Source organism: Centroberyx gerrardi, chromosome 15 (assembly GCF_048128805.1).
Source record: "Centroberyx gerrardi isolate f3 chromosome 15, fCenGer3.hap1.cur.20231027, whole genome shotgun sequence".
Lineage (NCBI taxonomy): Eukaryota > Metazoa > Chordata > Actinopteri > Beryciformes > Berycidae > Centroberyx > Centroberyx gerrardi.
In genome coordinates, this window is record NC_136011.1 from 27,515,110 (window position 1) to 27,533,476 (window position 18,367).

At 41.0% G+C, this 18,367-nt stretch overlaps 1 protein-coding gene and 2 pseudogenes across 1 annotated transcript; all 3 read right to left on the bottom strand.

Moving 5' to 3' along the window:
- Positions 1 to 1,311: 1,311 nt before the first annotated feature.
- LOC144542352 (G-protein coupled receptor 4-like) lies at positions 1,312 to 3,763 on the bottom strand (annotated as a pseudogene).
- Positions 3,764 to 6,129: 2,366 nt separating this feature from the next.
- On the bottom strand, positions 6,130 to 8,971 carry LOC144542353 (uncharacterized; annotated as a pseudogene).
- Positions 8,972 to 12,815: 3,844 nt separating this feature from the next.
- LOC144542354 (uncharacterized) lies at positions 12,816 to 15,464 on the bottom strand. Its single transcript, XM_078288639.1, has 3 exons — positions 15,285 to 15,464; positions 14,439 to 14,626; positions 12,816 to 13,374 (listed from the first exon to the last, which is right to left on the bottom strand). Exons 1-3 carry the CDS (start codon positions 15,462 to 15,464, stop codon positions 12,816 to 12,818), a joined length of 927 nt encoding a protein of 308 aa, XP_078144765.1.
- Positions 15,465 to 18,367: the final 2,903 nt, after the last annotated feature.

Genomic DNA, 18,367 nt, shown 5'->3' on the forward strand with positions numbered 1-18,367 from the left:
AAACGTACCTATGGAGAATTGTCAGTAGTTACCAGACTTGCTTTGCCAGATATTCCTCCTGCTGAAGGTTACATGTCCCACAATGACAAGTGAAGAGGCAGGTAGCAAGTTTACTAGCTGAACAAGTTTACTCGCTCGCTTCATCGATTCATTACGACAATTGTTTTTCAGGGATGGGATCGGGAGAGCGCCGCTTTCAAACAGCGAGGGAGGAGACAAGCTAGTTTTAAAAATAATGAAAAGCTACTGAATGGGTCGGGAGGAGCTTCGATTCGGTCCGAGTTTGACAGGTGAAAACAACAACAGGGCTGCCCGCATGTGTGGCTATTTGTTTATATCATTATGTCTCAAAAAAATCTCCACGTATCACACGTTAGCTTCAGGATTGCTTATAGGGTCTGAAATTTCTTATTGCAGGTTTAAGATAATATTAAACATGTTTGATTTTGTCGTAAGAAAAAGACTGCATTAAGACTAATAATAATAATAATGACAAGCTTTATTTAAAGATACAAAATTACAAACAAGTAAACGTGGTTTACAAGAAGAAGTAAAAAATATGAGCAGTAATTAATAACATAAACAGTAAATGCAGAAGAATGGGCCTAGCTTTATCTTATCAGCAGGTCTTAGAGCCTCAGAGCCTGATGGAGGAAGCTCCGTCTCCCTTAGTCTTCAACCTAGACTGTGGAACAACTGAAAGAGCCTGAGGATCTCAGGCTGCCCATAAGGGGTTAAAAGCTCAGAGATATAGCTATACACTTGTCCAAAATGTGCTTTAAAGGTGTTCAATAAGATTTTAAAATGAATCCCAAATTGCATTAGGAGCCAATGAAGTGAAGCTAAAATAGAGGTAATAAGCTGTCTCTTCTTAGTTCCTGTTCAGAGTCTGACTGCAGCATTATGGACTCACTGTAATCTGGATCTACTCTGCTGAGTGAGACAGGTGTACAGGGAGTTACAATAATCCAGATGTGACAAAATAAAAGCATGGAGAGCAGTTCCCAGGTGATTAAAAGACCAAATTTCATATCATGTGATCTTGTGATGTTAAAATATTCAATTTTGACGTGTAATTGTAGCACCCACTCTTGGGCTAATCAGTGTAATTATGAAGATGCTGGAACACAGGGATGAGATTTTGTCAAAATCCAATTGTCCCTGGAGAAAAAAATGATCTCTACTCTCACAGTTATCAGTGACTCTACTCTAGGTGGTGGGAGGCTCCTCCCATCTCTTCTCTTCACCTCCTCTTTTTCCTCCATCTCTTCTCCCTCCCTCCCCCTTCTCTCTCTCCCTCTCCTCCTCTTCCTACACGGAGCTGACCCTAACTGTGGTATCGTCATTCACGGTGTTGATCTGTCCCTGCTCTTGCTCTCTGGTCATCCTGCACCGACACAGGCAGGCCAGCAGCTTGTCTACGGCTCCTTTCCTCATGAAAACATACAGAATCAAGTCCACAAGAGGACTGAACTGGATGAAGATGAGACGTAGGTTGGATGTAGGATGAAAAATCAGACCATTCCAACCTGTTGCTACCGCCAGGAGCCAAATGATCATGGGCAGGAACAGCAGCGTGTAGTTAAGCAGCACCAGAACCAAGACTCCCACGATTCGTCGTTTCTCCTCAGGGGGGACAGAGATGGAAGCAGACAGAGCTTTGAGGGTCCCAGCCAGGAAGAAGATGAGCAGGGGGAAGGGGAGGAGGAGGGAGATGGAGAAGAAGAGGAATTCGACCAATCTACTTAATCTCCACATCACAAATTCGGTGACAATGATGAGGACGATGGAGAAGGCCCAGACCATGAAGGAGACCACCAGAGAGAACTTGATGTTGCGTCTGAAGCGGTACCACAGTGGGCAGGCGATGACCAAATACCTGTAATGATAGATAGATAGATAGATAGATAGATAGATAGATAGATAGATAGATAGATAGATAGATAGATAGATAGATAGATAGATAGATAGATAGTAGGGCTGAATGATATACATATTGTTTCAACATCATTATCATCAAGGACGCAATGTAAGGCAACTGGCCCATCAGTCACATCCAGAGTTTCTTTTAGACATGCAAATGCAGTGATCCAACAAATGCATTATATTCAAAAATCAGGTCAACAGAAAGGAAACTTTATGTATTGCTGCCTTCACGCGCTCCTCGTAAGCTTGTAATTTGACCGTCATAAATACAACTCATTGTGTATATAAGTACTTTTTGCTCAGAAATAATAAAGCAGACCCTCAAACAAAGCAGCTTTTTTGGTGACTATTTGTAAAACCAAGTGGTGCAGAAGTAGAGGAGAATATTCAGTTATGTAATTCATATTATAATGTAACGTTGTGAAAAAGTTGTTGTATATGTGTGACACCTAAATGTTCAACAAAGAGTGAGAATGTCACATCTTGGCATCTTGGGTATCATGTAAAATTCAACTTTCCCATTTGTGTTTACCACTTTATTGGACTGTTCAAATACGCTCTAGCCGTAATTACAATATTTCTGACAGGATTTGAACGCAGCATAGAAATAGATAGATAGATAGATAGATAGATAGATAGATAGATAGATAGATAGATAGATAGATAGATAGATAGATGCTTAGGAAACACACAAACACACATAGATGGTTAGCTACCTTTCCAGGGCTACACACACCATGAAGCCAACACTGGCCATCACCCCAATATCGTAGATAATATAAGAGAAAACAGAGTGGGTGTCTCCCCTGGGTGCTGCCTCCCGGACGGCCATGCAGCAGAGCTGGATGAGGTCGGAGACGAGGAGGTTGATGACGTAGATCGGTGCAACCTGGCCGTCTCGCACCTACAGGAACAGTGGTAGAAATAAATGATCTGAGAAAGTACAATTAAATGTATTTGAATGAATAAATTAAAAAGAATGAATTAATGAGTAAATAAAAGATTGGAGGAATGACAAAATGCACAAATAAATGAATGAATGCATAGATGCGTAGATGAAATAATGGTTGAACAAAGACACAAATAAATGAAATATGTGAATCAAGGCTTGGATGAAACAATAAGCAGAAGTTGACAGAATAAAGATGATTTAATAAAATGCTACACTGTAGTGCTTAACAGGGCCGACACGGTGGATCAGTGGTTAGCACTGTTTCCTCACAGGAGGAAGGACGCAGGTTTGATTCCCTGCCCTGCTGTGAGGAGTTTGCATGTTCTCCCTGTCACAGCGGAGGTTTCCTCCTACATTTCAAAGTCATGCAAGTCAGGAGGATTAGACACTAAATTGCCTGTAGCTATGAATCTACTAGGAAAGGCTCCAGTCTCTAGTGAATCAGAAAAGGAATAAGCAGGCACAAAATAAATGAATGTGGTGCCTTAAAAGTACTGAATCACCTTTCATTGCCTATAGACAAATAACAGAAAGACTGATAGACAAAGACAGACTGATAGACAGGTACACAGACAAATTAATAGATCTCAATTATAATTATTGTACCAGGGAAACCAGAGCATAGATGGCCAGCAAGGTCAAAGGAAGGCCGATGGAGATGACGATCCATGCCGTCACACGTAAGGCGGTTGAGAAGTCATCATATACATAGTCATCATAGTGTATATAGTCGTACTCTAAGGTTGTGTTGTTGTACAAAGCTTCCATTCTTCAGAGTGAGACCTGTTGTTGGGGACAGCAGGTCAGGGAAAGGTGGAGGGTTTCTTAGCCTCTACTCAACACTTCTCTTACTACCTCCACTACTGCTACTGCTACCAGAGACATAGTGCTCCCCAAATTGTTGAGGAGACACAAGTTCACATAAACTTGTCCTCACTGCTAAACAATAGATAACATAGTTAATAAAACCACAGAAGAAAGGGACTTGGCATCTAGGCGGCAGCTGCACTTTCTAATACAGCGTTCTTGTGGAAGGAACTTAAGACATGAGGAAGAGGAAACTAAAGTTGTTTACTGAGGTGCAATGCTATGGCAAATTAGAAGCATCATGAATAAATAATAAATACCAGAAAATGAAAAGCAAGAAAAAAGGTTAGTTTTATATCTGAGAGATGTTGGATATCAAATCATAAAGGGAGCATGTGGCCCCTCAGGCTGAATAGACATCATGCTATTCACTACTGTTAATACTACTGTTACTACTACAAATAACAATAACAGTGATAATGAATTTAAGCATTCATTAAAAGCAGAATTGATAAACGAATGAAACAGGCATATACAGCAGGACTAAAATAGGTAAAGAAGAACAAACTACACATAAGCCTATCTATAAAAAATATGTTCTAAGAAGTGACAGCATGAAATTTAATGTATGCTAAATAATAAAAGATAAATGTACGTTTTGAAAGCTGCTGGACCACAACCTGAATGTGTTGCATCTGCCAAGGTCCGCTGTTTCTTCATCTGCATCCAAACAGCCAACCTTCAGTTATAGTGTGAATAATCCCCCACAGCAGCTTCCTAGTTATCTACATCTTCTTCTAATGAGCAGATAACAGCTTCTTTGGTAATACTTACAGAAATAGATTTAACATGCATTTCCTGCAATGAAGGAGACGCTGACACTTGATTTCATCATGTCCATCTACCTCTGGTACCTTTTCTCCCTGGCTCTCAGTTCTTTACCTAGCACTTCTGTATCATACAGGATTACTCTGAGGTCACAGGAATATCTTTATTGATCTGTTTTATTGACAGTGCGGCTCTGACCATAGCAACCTAAACTAAACTAAAAACTAAAATAAATGAAACTAAACTAAACTAATTGAACGTAGATGGATAACGATCCAAGCAACAAAGTGAGATAAGAAGTCAAAAATGTATTTCAAACATTTCCTGGTAAATTTCCTGCTGATGCAACACTGCTGCTTTCTAGAGTCGTCACAAAAAGCTGCTCTGTGTATCACTGCCTCAAGAAGAGCTGACTGCAATTAAATTACACTTCTCACTATGAACTTCCCATGCTGAGACATTAAATATAAAAATTAGCTGGTATTGAATCATATGTTAGTAACAGGGATTATGCAAGGCTGTGCTGTTATCAGTATTACCTGCTATTGAAACTACTGTGGCTGAACTCTGGCTGTGAACTCAGACACCATGTGTCCTGTGTCAAGAGGCTACAGGATAATACTGATAGAATTCAGCTTACTGTGGCTTACAGTTTAAGACAGGCTGTGTTTACAATGCTAAAACCATTCCAATGAACAAGGAGAAATTTATCTGCATCAAGCTTTATTTAAAAAAAAAAAAAATAGAGGATAATAATAATAATAATATTAATTTACGGATGCAGAATTACAACTTGGTTTACAATATAAAATTAAAAATGTGAGCAATAATTAAAAACATAAACAGTAAATACAGAAGAATGGGCCTAGCTTTATCTTATCAGCAGGTCTTAGAGCCTCAGAGCCTGATGGAGGAAGCTCCGTCTCCCTTAGTCTTCAACCTAGACTGTGGAACAACTAAAAGAGCCTGAGGATCTCAGGCTGCCCATAAGGGGTTAAAAGCTCAGAGATATACTGTAGCTATACAATTGTCCAAAACGTGTCTTAAATGTGCTCAGTAAGATGTTAAAATCAATCCTAATTTTCACCGGGAGCCAATGAAGTGAAGCTAAAATAGAGGTAATAAGCTGTCTCTTCTTAGTTCCTGTTCAGAGTCTGACTGCAGCATTATGGACTCACTGTAATCTGGATCTACTCTGCTGAGTGAGACAGATGCACAGGGAGTTACAATAATCCAGATGTGACAAAATAAAAGCATGGACAGCAGTTCCCAGGTGATTAAAAGACCAAATTTCATATCATTCGAACTTGTGATGTGGGACTGGTTATTAAAATGTTCAGTTTTGATGTGTAATTGTAGCACCCACTCTTGGGCTAATCAGTGTAATTATGAAGATGAAGGGCTGAGATTCATTATTCCCCTAAATTTTAAATTTAAACCCCCCTGGACAAAAATTGCTCCCTTTAACTCTACTCTCAGGTGTCACATTCCCAACAGTTATCAGTGACTCTACTCTAGGTGGTGGGAGGCTCCTCCCATCTCTTCTCTTCACCTCCTCTTTTCCCTCCATCTCTTTCCCCTCCCTCCCCCTTCTCTCTCTCCCTCTCCTCCTCTTCCTACACGGAGCTGACCCTCACTGTGGTATCGTCATTCACGGTGTTGATCTGTCCCTGCTCTTGCTCTCTGGTCATCCTGCACCGACACAGGCAGGCCAGCAGCTTGTCTACGGCTCCTTTCCTCATGAAAACATACAGAACCAAGTCCACAAGAGGACTGAACTGGATGAAGATGAGACATAGGTTAGGATGAAAAATGAGGCCACTTGAACTTGTTGCTACCGCCAGGAACAAAATGATCATGGGCAGGAACAGCAGTGTGTAGTTAAGCAGCACCAGAACCAAGACTCCCACGATTCGTCGTTTCTCCTCAGGGGGGACAGAGATGGAAGCAGACAGAGCTTTGAGAGTCCCGGCCAGGAAGAAGATGAGCAGGGGGAAGGGGAGGAGGAGGAGGAAGATGGAGAGGAGGATCGTTATGCCCAAGAAGTCCATCACAAAATAGTTGACAATGATGAGGACGATGGAGAAGGCCCAGACCATGAAGGAGACCACCAGAGAGAACTTGATGTTGCGTCTGAAGCGGTACCACAGTGGGCAGGCGATGACCAAATACCTGTAATGATAGATAGATAGATAGATAGATAGATAGATAGATAGATAGATAGATGGATAGATAGATAGAAAGTATGTCTGAATGATATATTGTTTCAGCATTGTTATTGTGAAGTACGCAGTGTAAGGCAACTGGCCCATCAGTCACGTCCAGGTTTTCTTTTAGACATTTTTTTTGCCGGCCAACATGGCTGGTAAGATTTCAGGATTCTGGACAAGCAGAACATTTAGTGGACGCATGTTTTAAATAGGTTAGAAAACATTTAAATAGCAATACACAATACAAACCAAATGCAGTGATCCAACAAATGCTTTTAAAAGGGGCCTAAAAACCTTCCTTTTTAACAGAGCCTTTCCTTAACTTTGTGTTGTTGTCTTTTTATCTCTTTGTTTTTATGCATTGTCTATAAACTTTTCCTTTTTAATCAGGCCTTTTTTTCCCTTTGTGTTGCTTTTAATGATCTTTCCTGTTGGTTCATTTTATCTGTTTTTATGCATCTGTTTTTTTTACTCTGTAGCACTTTGAGATTTACTTGTCATGAAAAGTGCATTACAAGTTAAATGTATTATTATTATTATTATTATTATTATTATTATTATTATTATTAAATGCATTATATTAACAGTTGAGTCAACAGAAAGGAAACTTTATGTATTGCTGCCTTCATGTGCTCCTTTTAAGCTCGCACTTTCAAGTTTCACAGTAAATACAACTCATCGTAAATTCAAGTAGTTTTTAGTCTGAAATAACAAAACACACCCTGAAACAAAAGTAGCTTTTTTGGTGACTATTTGTAAAACCAAGTGGTGCAGAGCTACTAGAGGAGAATATTCAGTTATGTAATTCATATTGTAATGTAACGTTGTGAAAAAGTTGTTGTATATGTGTGACACCTAAATGTTCAACAAAGAGTGAGAATGTCACATCTTGGCATCTTGGGTATCATGTAAAATTCAACTTTCCCATTTGTGTTTACCACTTTATTGGACTGTTCAAATGTGCTCTAGCCGTAATTACAATATTTCAGACAGGATTTGAACGCAGCATAGAAATAGATAGATAGATAGATAGATAGATAGATAGATAGATAGATAGATAGATAGATAGATAGATGCTTAGGAAACACACAAACACACACAGATGGTTAGCTACCTTTCCAGGGCTACACACACCATGAAGCCAACACTGGCCATCAACCCAATATCATAGATAATATAAGATAAATCATATTGGGTGTCTCCCCAGGGTGCTGCCTCCCGGACGGCCATGCAGCAGAACTGGATGAGGTCGGAGACGAGGAGGTTGATGACGTAGATCGGTGCAACCTGGCCGTCTCGCACCTACAGGAACAGTGGTAGAAATAACTGAATGATCTGAGAAAGTACAATTAAATGTATTTGAATGAATAAATTAAAAAGAATGAATTAATGAGTAAATAAAAGATTGGAGGAATGAGAAAATGCACAAATAAATGAATGAATGCATAGATGTGTAGATGAAATAATGGTTGAACAAAGACACAAATAAATGAAATACGTGAATCAAGGCTTGGATGAAACAATAAGCAGAAGTTGACAGAATAAAGATGATTTAATAAAATGCTACACTGTAGTGCTTAACAGGGCCGACACGGTGGATCAGTGGTTAGCACTGTTTCCTCACAGGAGGAAGGACGCAGGTTTGATTCCCTGCCCTGCTGTGAGGAGTTTGCATGTTCTCCCTGTCACAGCGGAGGTTTCCTCCTACATTTCAAAGTCATGCAAGTCAGGTGGATTAGACACTAAATTGCCTGTAGCTATGAATCTACTAGGAAAGGCTCCAGTCTCTAGTGAATCAGAAAAGGAATAAGCAGGCACAAAATAAATGAATGTGGTGCCTTAAAAGTACTGAATCACCTTTCATTGCCTATAGACAAATAACAGAAAGACTGATAGACAAAGATAGACTGATAGACAGGTACACTGACAAATTAATAGATCTCAATTATAATTATTGTACCAGGGAAACCAGAGCACAGATGGCCAGCAAGGTCAAAGGAAGGCCGATGGAGATGACGATCCATGCCGTCACATATGCGGCGGTTGAGAAGTCTTCATATACATAGTCATCATAGTCATCAGAGTGTATATAGTCGTTCTCTAAGGTTGTGTTGTTGTACAAAGCTTCCATTCTTCAGAGTGAGACCTGTTGTTGGGGACAGCAGGTCAGGGAAAGGTGGAGGGTTTCTTAGCCTCTACTCAACACTTCTCTTACTACCTCCACTACTGCTACTGCTACCAGAGACATAGTGCTCCCCAAATTGTTGAGGAGACATAAGTTCACATAAACTTGTCCTCACTGCTAAACAATAGATAACATAGTTAATAAAACCACAGAAGAAAGGGACTTGGCATCTAGGCGGCAGCTGCACTTTCTAATACAGCGTTCTTGTGGAAGGAACTTAAGACATGAGGAAGAGGAAACTAAAGTTGTTTACTGAGGTGCAATGCTATGGCAAATTAGAATAATCATGAATAAATAATAAATACCAGAAAATGAAAAGCAAGAAAAAAGGTTAGTTTTATATCTGAGAGATCTCGGATATCAAATCATAAAGGGAGCATGTGGCCCCTCAGGCTGAATAGACATCATGCTATTCACTACTGTTAATACTACTGTTACTACTACAAATAACAATAACAGTGATAATGAATTTAGGCATTGATTAAAAGCAGAATTGATAAACGAATGAAACAGGCATATACAGCAGGACTAAAGTAGGTAAAGAAGAACAAACTACACATAAACCTATCTATAAAAAATATGTTCTAAGAAGTGACTGCATGAAATTTCTTGTATGCTAAATAATAAAAGATAAATGTACGTTTTGAAAGCTGCTGGACCACAACCTGAATGTGTTGCATCTGCCAAGGTCCGCTGTTTCTTCATCTGCATCCAAACAGCCAACCTTCAGTTATAGTGTGAATAATCCCCCACAGCAGCTTCCTATTTATCTATTTCTGCTTCTAATGAACAGATAACAGCTTCTTTGCTAGGACTTGTCAGATGTGACATTTCCTGTAATAAGAGAAACGCCTATGACTGATTTTATCATGTCCATCTTCCTCTGGTACTTGAACTAAAAATCCTCCTGTCATGTTTAGAAAAGAAACACAAAGTTTGTACCTTTTCTCCCTGGATCTTACTTCTTTACCTAGCACTTCTGTATCATACAGGATTACTCTGAGATCACAGGAATATCTTTATTACTATATATTGTTTTTATTGATTTATACTGTGTTTTACTGTCTTTAATAAGTACACAAGCAGCCACTAAGCTAAATTCCTTGTATGTGCAAATATACTTAATAATAAAAGGATTCTGATTCTGATTATTGATCTGTTCACAGGACATTATTGGGCTTTTTTAAAATATTTTTTATATAATTTTATATAATTACCTGGTGTCTATAAAATACATCTGTTAAGTTTTTTTCAGTAAAAGTCCTTTAGTTATAGCTTTAGCTATTCACTTCCAAGTGCTTGTTTCCCACCTACAAAAAAATAGGTCGTTTTACATAAGCAGCTTCTTATGTTAATGAGCTACTGCTCTGATTGGCTGGCCATTCTGGAAGGCCCGCCCTCCTCTTAGCGCTAATTGGTAGTGCTGATTTCAGACAGTCCAGCGTCTACATAGAAACTGGAGCAAAATCTGACTGGCTCGTACAAGGGGGCGTGTTTTATACTTGTTGACTGTGGGGAAATGGCATAGTAATATGATTCCATTTTTTTACTGTGATTATTTCACTCCTCCAAGTACCAAAATCACCATAAATACTAAGAATTGCCACATCTTAGGATACGCCCCCTTTAACATATATTGTCTTTAACTCAATTCCAAACAATATAGATAACATATGGGGTTAATGTTTGTCATTAACCTCTGCTAGATCGAGAGTGCCATTCTTTTTTTGTGATAAAGCTGTGATTTATGTAAAAAATCCACTATAACGAAGACATGGGTGCCATAAATGTGCGTGTGTGTGTGTGTGTGTGTATGTGTGTGTGTGTGTGGGTGGGTGGAGGTGATTTTCTTTTGGCAGTATTGTCTATAACATGTTGGAGAGGGTTGTGTGTCAAAAGACAAAAAGAATACATGTGTGCATGCATGTACATGTGTGTGAGAGCAAATTTTAGATGAAGGTGAAGAAGAAGTAGTGAAGTCAGCTTTCTGTTTCATATTTGCCATGTTCTGTCTGTTTTCACCTACAGGTTCTTCCCTTTCATTTCTCTCGGGTCAAATTGACCCGAACATCGGATCAGGGATGTAAATGTGTAGGGGGGTATACCATGTGTACTCAATGAAAATGTGTTCTTTCACATGTTCTTCACAGAAAATAAGCCAAGGCCATGGAGTTTCAGGTTAAAAAAAATTATTCATTGTATCATTTTTATTTTCGTAAAAATTTTAAATGGGTCATTTTGACCCGAACACCACACAAGGGTTAAAAGTTGCATCACTGCTCATGGATTAATCAACAACAACAGTGAAGACACTGGCAAGTTGATCATAATATACCTGTGCTTCTGTGGTGATTTAATGCAGATATGACCATCTATAGTGTATTTCTGTGGTGTTTTCCTGTGAAATATGCGCCGCGAAACAGACTAGACGCCGAAACTGGCGCTGCAGAACGCTGTGAACGCTCTGGGCTGCGTTTCCCAAAAGCACCGTAAGCCTAAAATGTTCGTAAAGTACGTTGTGTACAGTGCTTCTGACCACTCGTACAACGCTAAGAACGTTTGCTACATCAAAGCAATTTTTTTTTTTTTTTTTTACATTGAACCAACTTCGTGCCAAATCAATGTTATCTCAGTGATGAAGAAAAATTGTCAGTCAAACAAATGCCAAAAAATGTTCAGTTCAGTTGTTTATTATAAAACAAGCTGTGCCTTTGTGAGCAACTGCTCTTATAACAATACCAATTTGGCAACAAAACAAACAAACAAACAAACATGTGCTCCACATAATAACATAAAGCAGTGTTGAGTGTGTGTGTATGTTCATCGATGTTTGTTTGCATGTGTGTGTGTGTGTGTGTGTGCGTGCGCGCGCGCGCACCTGTGTCTGCATGTGTATGCTCAATTTAGTGGAGACTTGTGGCACATTTGCAGGATAAAGCTGTGGAGACTTACTTTAACAAACTCTTTTAACTCAACTCAAACCACAGTAGCAAAAGAATAAAGACCTGCTCCAAACAGTAACAACAATGGCAAAAAAACATGTCCTCCAAATAACATTTACAGTGTGTATGTGAGTATGGACAATAACTGTATGTGTGTGTGAGTGTGAGAGAGATCTCTTTCTCTCCATGGAAACGTCGTAGGCATCAGCCCAAGGATAGATATGTGATGTCACCGTCATATGAAGTGCTTCTGTCGGCTACACAGACACAATCCCTCCCTCCGTGCATGGTGCTGGCATCACGTACCTGTCCTTAGCAATTTATTCCAGACCGCAGCAGAAAGCTCCGCTGTGCTTGAGCTTTAGAAAAGCTTGGGAAAATGTAGCTTTTGTGGACGCTACCGCACTACTTGATCAATAAAACAGCTTCACTACTGAAAACGCTTCGATTCACAAAACAGCGACGCTACTGCCACACTACTGAGAAATGTAGTTAAACTTCCCAACACTAGGGAAAACTCTCCGGTAAATAAACAATGACAACCGTTCAACCGCTTTGAAAAAAACACTTTGTTAGTCTATTATTTCTTACAGAAATGATAATGAGCGAACCTTTGTGACGCCACAAAGTTATGGAAGTCCAAACGGCTCGTTTAGAGGCTCGCTTTTCTAATATGGATTGTGTGGATTTAGTTTTGATACTTTCACCATGTTTAGATAGACCATCCAACCTTCAGTTATAGTGTGAAAAATCCCCCACAGCAGCTTCCTATTTATCTACATCTTCTTCTAATGAACAGATAACAGCTTCTTTGCTAGGACTTGTCAGATGTGACATTTCCTGTAATAAGAGAAACGCTGATGATTGGTGGTGGGAGGCTCCTCCCATCTCTTCTCTTCACCTCCTCTTTTCCCTCCATCTCTTTCCCCTCCCTCCCCCTTCTCTCTCTCCCTCTCCTCCTCTTCCTACACAGAGCTGACCCTCACTGTGGTATCGTCATTCACGGTGTTGATCTGTCCCTGCTCTTGCTCTCTGGTCATCCTGCACCGACACAGGCAGGCCAGCAGCTTGTCTACGGCTCCTTTCTTCATGAAAACATACAGAACCAAGTCCACAAGAGGACTGAGCCGAATGAAGATGCGACGTAGGTTGGATGTAGGATGAAAAATGAGGCCATTTGAACTTGTTGCTACCGCCAGGAAGAAAATGATCATGGGCAGGAACAGCAGTGTGTAGTTAAGCAGCACCAGAACCAAGACTCCCACGATTCGCCGTTTCTCCTCAGGGGGGACAGAGATGGAAGCAGACAGAGCTTTGAGAGTCCCAGCCAGGAAGAAGATGAGCAGGGGGAAGGGGAGGAGGAGGGAGATGGAGAGGATGATTATTGCGCACAAGAAGCCCATCACAAAATAGATGACAATGATGAGGACGATGGAGAAGGCCCAGACCATGAAGGAGACCACCAGAGAGAACTTGATGGTGCGTCTGAAGCGGTACCACAGTGGGCAGGCGATGACCAAATACCTGTAATAGATAGATAGATAGATAGATAGATAGATAGATAGATAGATAGACAGATAGATAGATAGATAGATAGATAGATAGATAGATAGAAAGTATGTCTGAATGATATATTGTTTCAGCATTGTTATTGTGAAGTATGCAGTGTAAGGCAACTGGCCCATCAGTCACGTCCAGGTTTTCTTTTAGACATTTTTTTTGCCGGCCAACATGGCTGGTAAGATTTCAGGATTCTGGACAAGCAGAACATTTAGTGGACGCATGTTTTAAATAGGTTAGAAAACATTTAAATAGCAATACACAATACAAACCAAATGCAGTGATCCAACAAATGCTTTTAAAAGGGGCCTAAAAACCTTCCTTTTTAACAGAGCCTTTCCTTAACTTTGTGTTGTTGTCTTTTTATCTCTTTGTTTTTATGCATTGTCTATAAACCTTTCCTTTTTAATCAGGCCTTTTTTTCCCTTTGTGTTGCTTTTAATGATCTTTGCTGTTGGTTCATTTTATCTGTTTTTGCATCTGTTTTTTTTTACTCTGTAGCACTTTGAGATTTACTTGTCATGAAAAGTGCATTACAAATTAAATGTATTATTATTATTACTTAGTTATTGTTACTTACTATTATTACTGGTACTTTCAAACTTGACAGTAAATACAACTTGTCGTGAATTCAAGTAGTTTTTAGTCTGAAATAACAAAACACACCCTGAAACAAAAGTAGCTTTTTTGGTGACTATTTGTAAAACCAAGTGGTGCAGAGCTAGAGGAGAATATTCAGTTATGTAATTCATATTGTAATGTAACGTTGTGAAAAAGTTGTTGTATATGTGTGACACCTAAATGTTCAACAAAGAGTGAGAATGTCACATCTTGGCATCTTGGGTATCATGTAAAATTCAACTTTCCCATTTGTGTTTACCACTTTATTGGGCTGTTCAAATACGCTCTAGCCGTAATTACAATATTTCCGACAGGATTTGAACGCAGAATAGAAGTAGATAGATAGATAGATAGATAGATAGATAGATGCTTAGGAAACACACAAACACACACAGATGGTTAGCTACCTTTCCAGGGCTACACACACCATGAAGCCAACACTGGCCATCACCCCAATTTCGTAGAGAGTATAAAGGAAAACAGAGTGGGTGAGTCCCCAGGGTGCTGCCTCCCGGACGGCCATGCAGCAGAACTGGATGAGGTCGGAGACGAGGAGGTTGATAACGTAGATCGGTGCAACCTGGCCGTCTCGCACCTACAGGAACAGTGGTAGAAATAACTGAATGACCTGAGAAAGTAGAAATAAATGTATTTGAATGAATCAATTAAAAAGAATGAATTAATGAGTAAATAAAAGATTGGAGGAATGAGAAAATGCACAAATAAATGAATGAATGCATAGATGTGTAGATGAAATAATGGTTGAACAAAGACACAAATAAATGAAATACGTGAATCAAGGCTTGGATGAAACAATAAGCAGAAGTTGACAGAATAAAGATGATTTAATAAAATGCTACACTGTAGTGCTTAACAGGGCCGACACGGTGGATCAGTGGTTAGCACTGTTTCCTCACAGGAGGAAGGACGCAGGTTTGATTCCCTGCCCTGCTGTGAGGAGTTTGCATGTTCTCCCTGTCACAGCGGAGGTTTCCTCCTACATTTCAAAGTCATGCAAGTCAGGTGGATTAGACACTAAATTGCCTGCAGCTATGAATCTACTAGGAAAGGCTCCAGACTCTAGTGAATCAGAAAAGGAATAAGCAGGCACAAAATAAATGAATGTGGTGCCTTAAAAGTACTGAATCACCTTTCATTGCCTATAGACAAATAACAGAAAGACTGATAGACAAAGATAGACTGATAGACAGGTACACAGACAAATTAATAGATCTCAATCACAATTATTGTACCAGGGAAACCAGAGCATAGATGGCCAGCAAGGTCAAAGGAAGGCCGATGGAGATGACGATGCATGCCGTCACACGTACAGCGGTTGAGGAGTCATCATATACATAGTCATCATAGTCATCATAGTCATCAGAGTGTATATAGTCGTTCTCTAAGGTTGTGTTGTCGTACAAAGCTTCCATTCTTCAGAGTGAGACCTGTTGTTGGGGACAGCAGGTCAGGGAAAGGTGGAGGGTTTCTTAGCCTCTACTCAACACTTCTCTTACTACCTCCACTACTGCTACTGCTACCAGAGACATAGTGCTCCCCAAATTGTTGAGGAGACATAAGTTCACATAAACTTGTCCACACTGCTAAACAATAAATAATAAAACCACAGAAGAAAGGGACTTGGCATCTAGGCGACAGCTGCACTTTCTAATACAGCGTTCTTGTGGAAGGAACTTAAGACATGAGGAAGAGGAAACTAAAGTTGTTTACTGAGGTGCAATGCTATGGCAAATTAGAATCATCATGAATAAATAATAAATATCAGAAAAGGAAAAGCAAGAAAAAAGGTTAGTTTTATATCTGAGAGATCTCGGATATCAAATCATAAAGGGAGCATGTGGACCCTCAGGTTGAATAGACATCATGCTATTCCCTACTGTTAATACTACTGTTACTACTACAAATAACAATAACAGTAATAATGAATTTAGGCATTCATTAAAAGCAGAATTGATAAATGAATGAAACAGGCATATACAGCAGGACTAAAATAGGTAAAGAAGAACAAACTACACATAAGCCTATCTATAAAAAATCTGTTCTAAGAAGTGACCACATGAAATTTCTTGTATGCTAAATAATAAAACATAAATTTACGTTTTGAAAGCTGCTGGACCACAACCTGAATGTGTTGCATCTGCCAAGGTCCGCTGTTTCTTCATCTGCATCCAAACAGCCAACCTTCAGTTATAGTGTGAAAAATCCCCCACAGCAGCTTCCTAGTTATCTACATCTTCTTCTAATGAACAGATAACAGCTTCTTTGCTAGGACTTGTCAGATGTGACATTTCCTGTAATAAGAGAAACGCTGATGATTGATTCGATCATGTCCATCTTCCTCTGGTACTTGTACTAAAAATCCTCCTGTCATGTTTAACAAAGTTTGTACCTTTTCTCCCTGACTCTCAGTTCTTTACCTAGCACTTCTGTATCATACAGGATTACTCTGAGGTCACAGGAATATCTTTATTGATCTGTTTTTTGGCACTGTGGCTCTGACCATAGAAACGAATGCCTACCATACATTAGAAGACATTTACTCTGACACTGTCTCACATTTTACAACAATTTGTCTCAAGTCATGAGTTGTTAGTCCTAGAGCTGCTCACATTTTAAGATTCTGTTAAGACTGAGAATCATGCAGCATCACGTTAAAAGACTCCAGCAGGATTTTTCAGAGATTTGGAACTAATTCCTTGCTTGCATCACACAGGTTTTCAGTGCATGTGAAGGATTATACAGGCTCAAAACACTGATAATGGACTATGATGTTTGAGTGTGAATGAAGCTACGGCATCCCCCTCCTTCACCATCTACACACACACACAGCCTACAACAAACCACAACACAACACTTGAGAGAGAGATAAAGAGAGAGATAAACTCTCGTTTACTCCACAGCTCCACCAGTTTGACGGTCCAACGGAACCGGGATTTACGCTTCCCCGCCAGCATCGCCGTGTTTCCTCCTCTGTCTGTCTGTAGAGCCTTGTCACCTGTCACTGTTAGGGGTTGTTTTCGTGGACCCACATGCAGACACGGACAATTGGTAGATGAAAAAGGGAAAAGGTTTATTGGAGGTTGGAATAGGGTTAAGTGAGACGAAGGCAGCAGGGTGGAGTAGTGGAGACGATCAGGACTGGGCTGGCTGACAAGCAGATGAGCAGGCGGGTTAGCAGGAGAGCGGACAGGCTGGCTGGTGGACAAGCAGATGAGTGGCAGGCAGGCGGACAGGCAGGGAAGCTGACAGACTGGCAGGAATGGCGTGGGCAGGCGAAGAGACACACAGGGAAATCCTGGACACAGGAGAAATACGATCAAACGTCCAGGACAAGGAACACAAGAATAAACTCTGATATGAGAATGCAGAGCGACCGAGAGTGTGTCTACCACAGGTGGAACAATCTGGTGATGAATGGATGGCAAGCCAGGCTAGATATACTGGTGGTGATGAGTAATGAGGTTCAGGTGTGCAGGTAAATCCGGAGCCCAGGAGCTGGGGGGAAGAGAGAGCCACGCCCACGCCACACACTCTAACAGACACAGACTAACACAGAGAGACTGACCAGGGAGGCGGAGACACAAGGGAGGCAGGGAACACAGAGAAACACAAGGAAAGCTAGAGTCACGGCAAGAGGACAGGACCCCCCCCTCAACGGGCGCCTCCTGGCGACCCACCAGGCTTATCAGGATGCTCACGGTAGAAATCATGGATGAGAGAGGGGTCCAGAATGTCACGCTTGGGAACCCAACAACGCTCCTCAGGACCGTATCCCTCCCAGTCCACCAGAAACTGGAACCCCCGGCCACGGCGGCGGACATCCAGGAGTCGTCGGACAGTGTAAACCGGGTGGTCGTCGATCATCCGAGGAGGCGGAGGAGGGGCGGTGGGAGGCGACAAGGGACTGGAGGAGACAGGCTTTAGAAGAGAGACATGAAATGTGGGATGGACCCTCATAGAGGCAGGCAACTTAAGGTGCACAGCAGATGGATTGACGATCCTCTCAATCTCAAACGGACCCACATAACGGGGTGCCAACTTGCGAGATTCCGTCAACAGAGGTAAGTCCCGGGAGAAAAGCCATACCTTCTGTCCCGGTTGGTATGCTGGCGCGGGGGTCCGGTGGCGATCGGCAAGACGCTGGTTGCGGTCCGCCGAGCGGAGAAGGGCGGCACGAGTCGCCTTCCAGATACGACGACACCGCTGGAGGTGGGCCTGCACCGTCGGCACCGCCACTTCCTCTTCCTGAGCAGGAAAAAGGGGAGGTTGGAAGCCCAGAGAGACTTGGAAAGGGGTCATACCTGTGGCGGAGCTG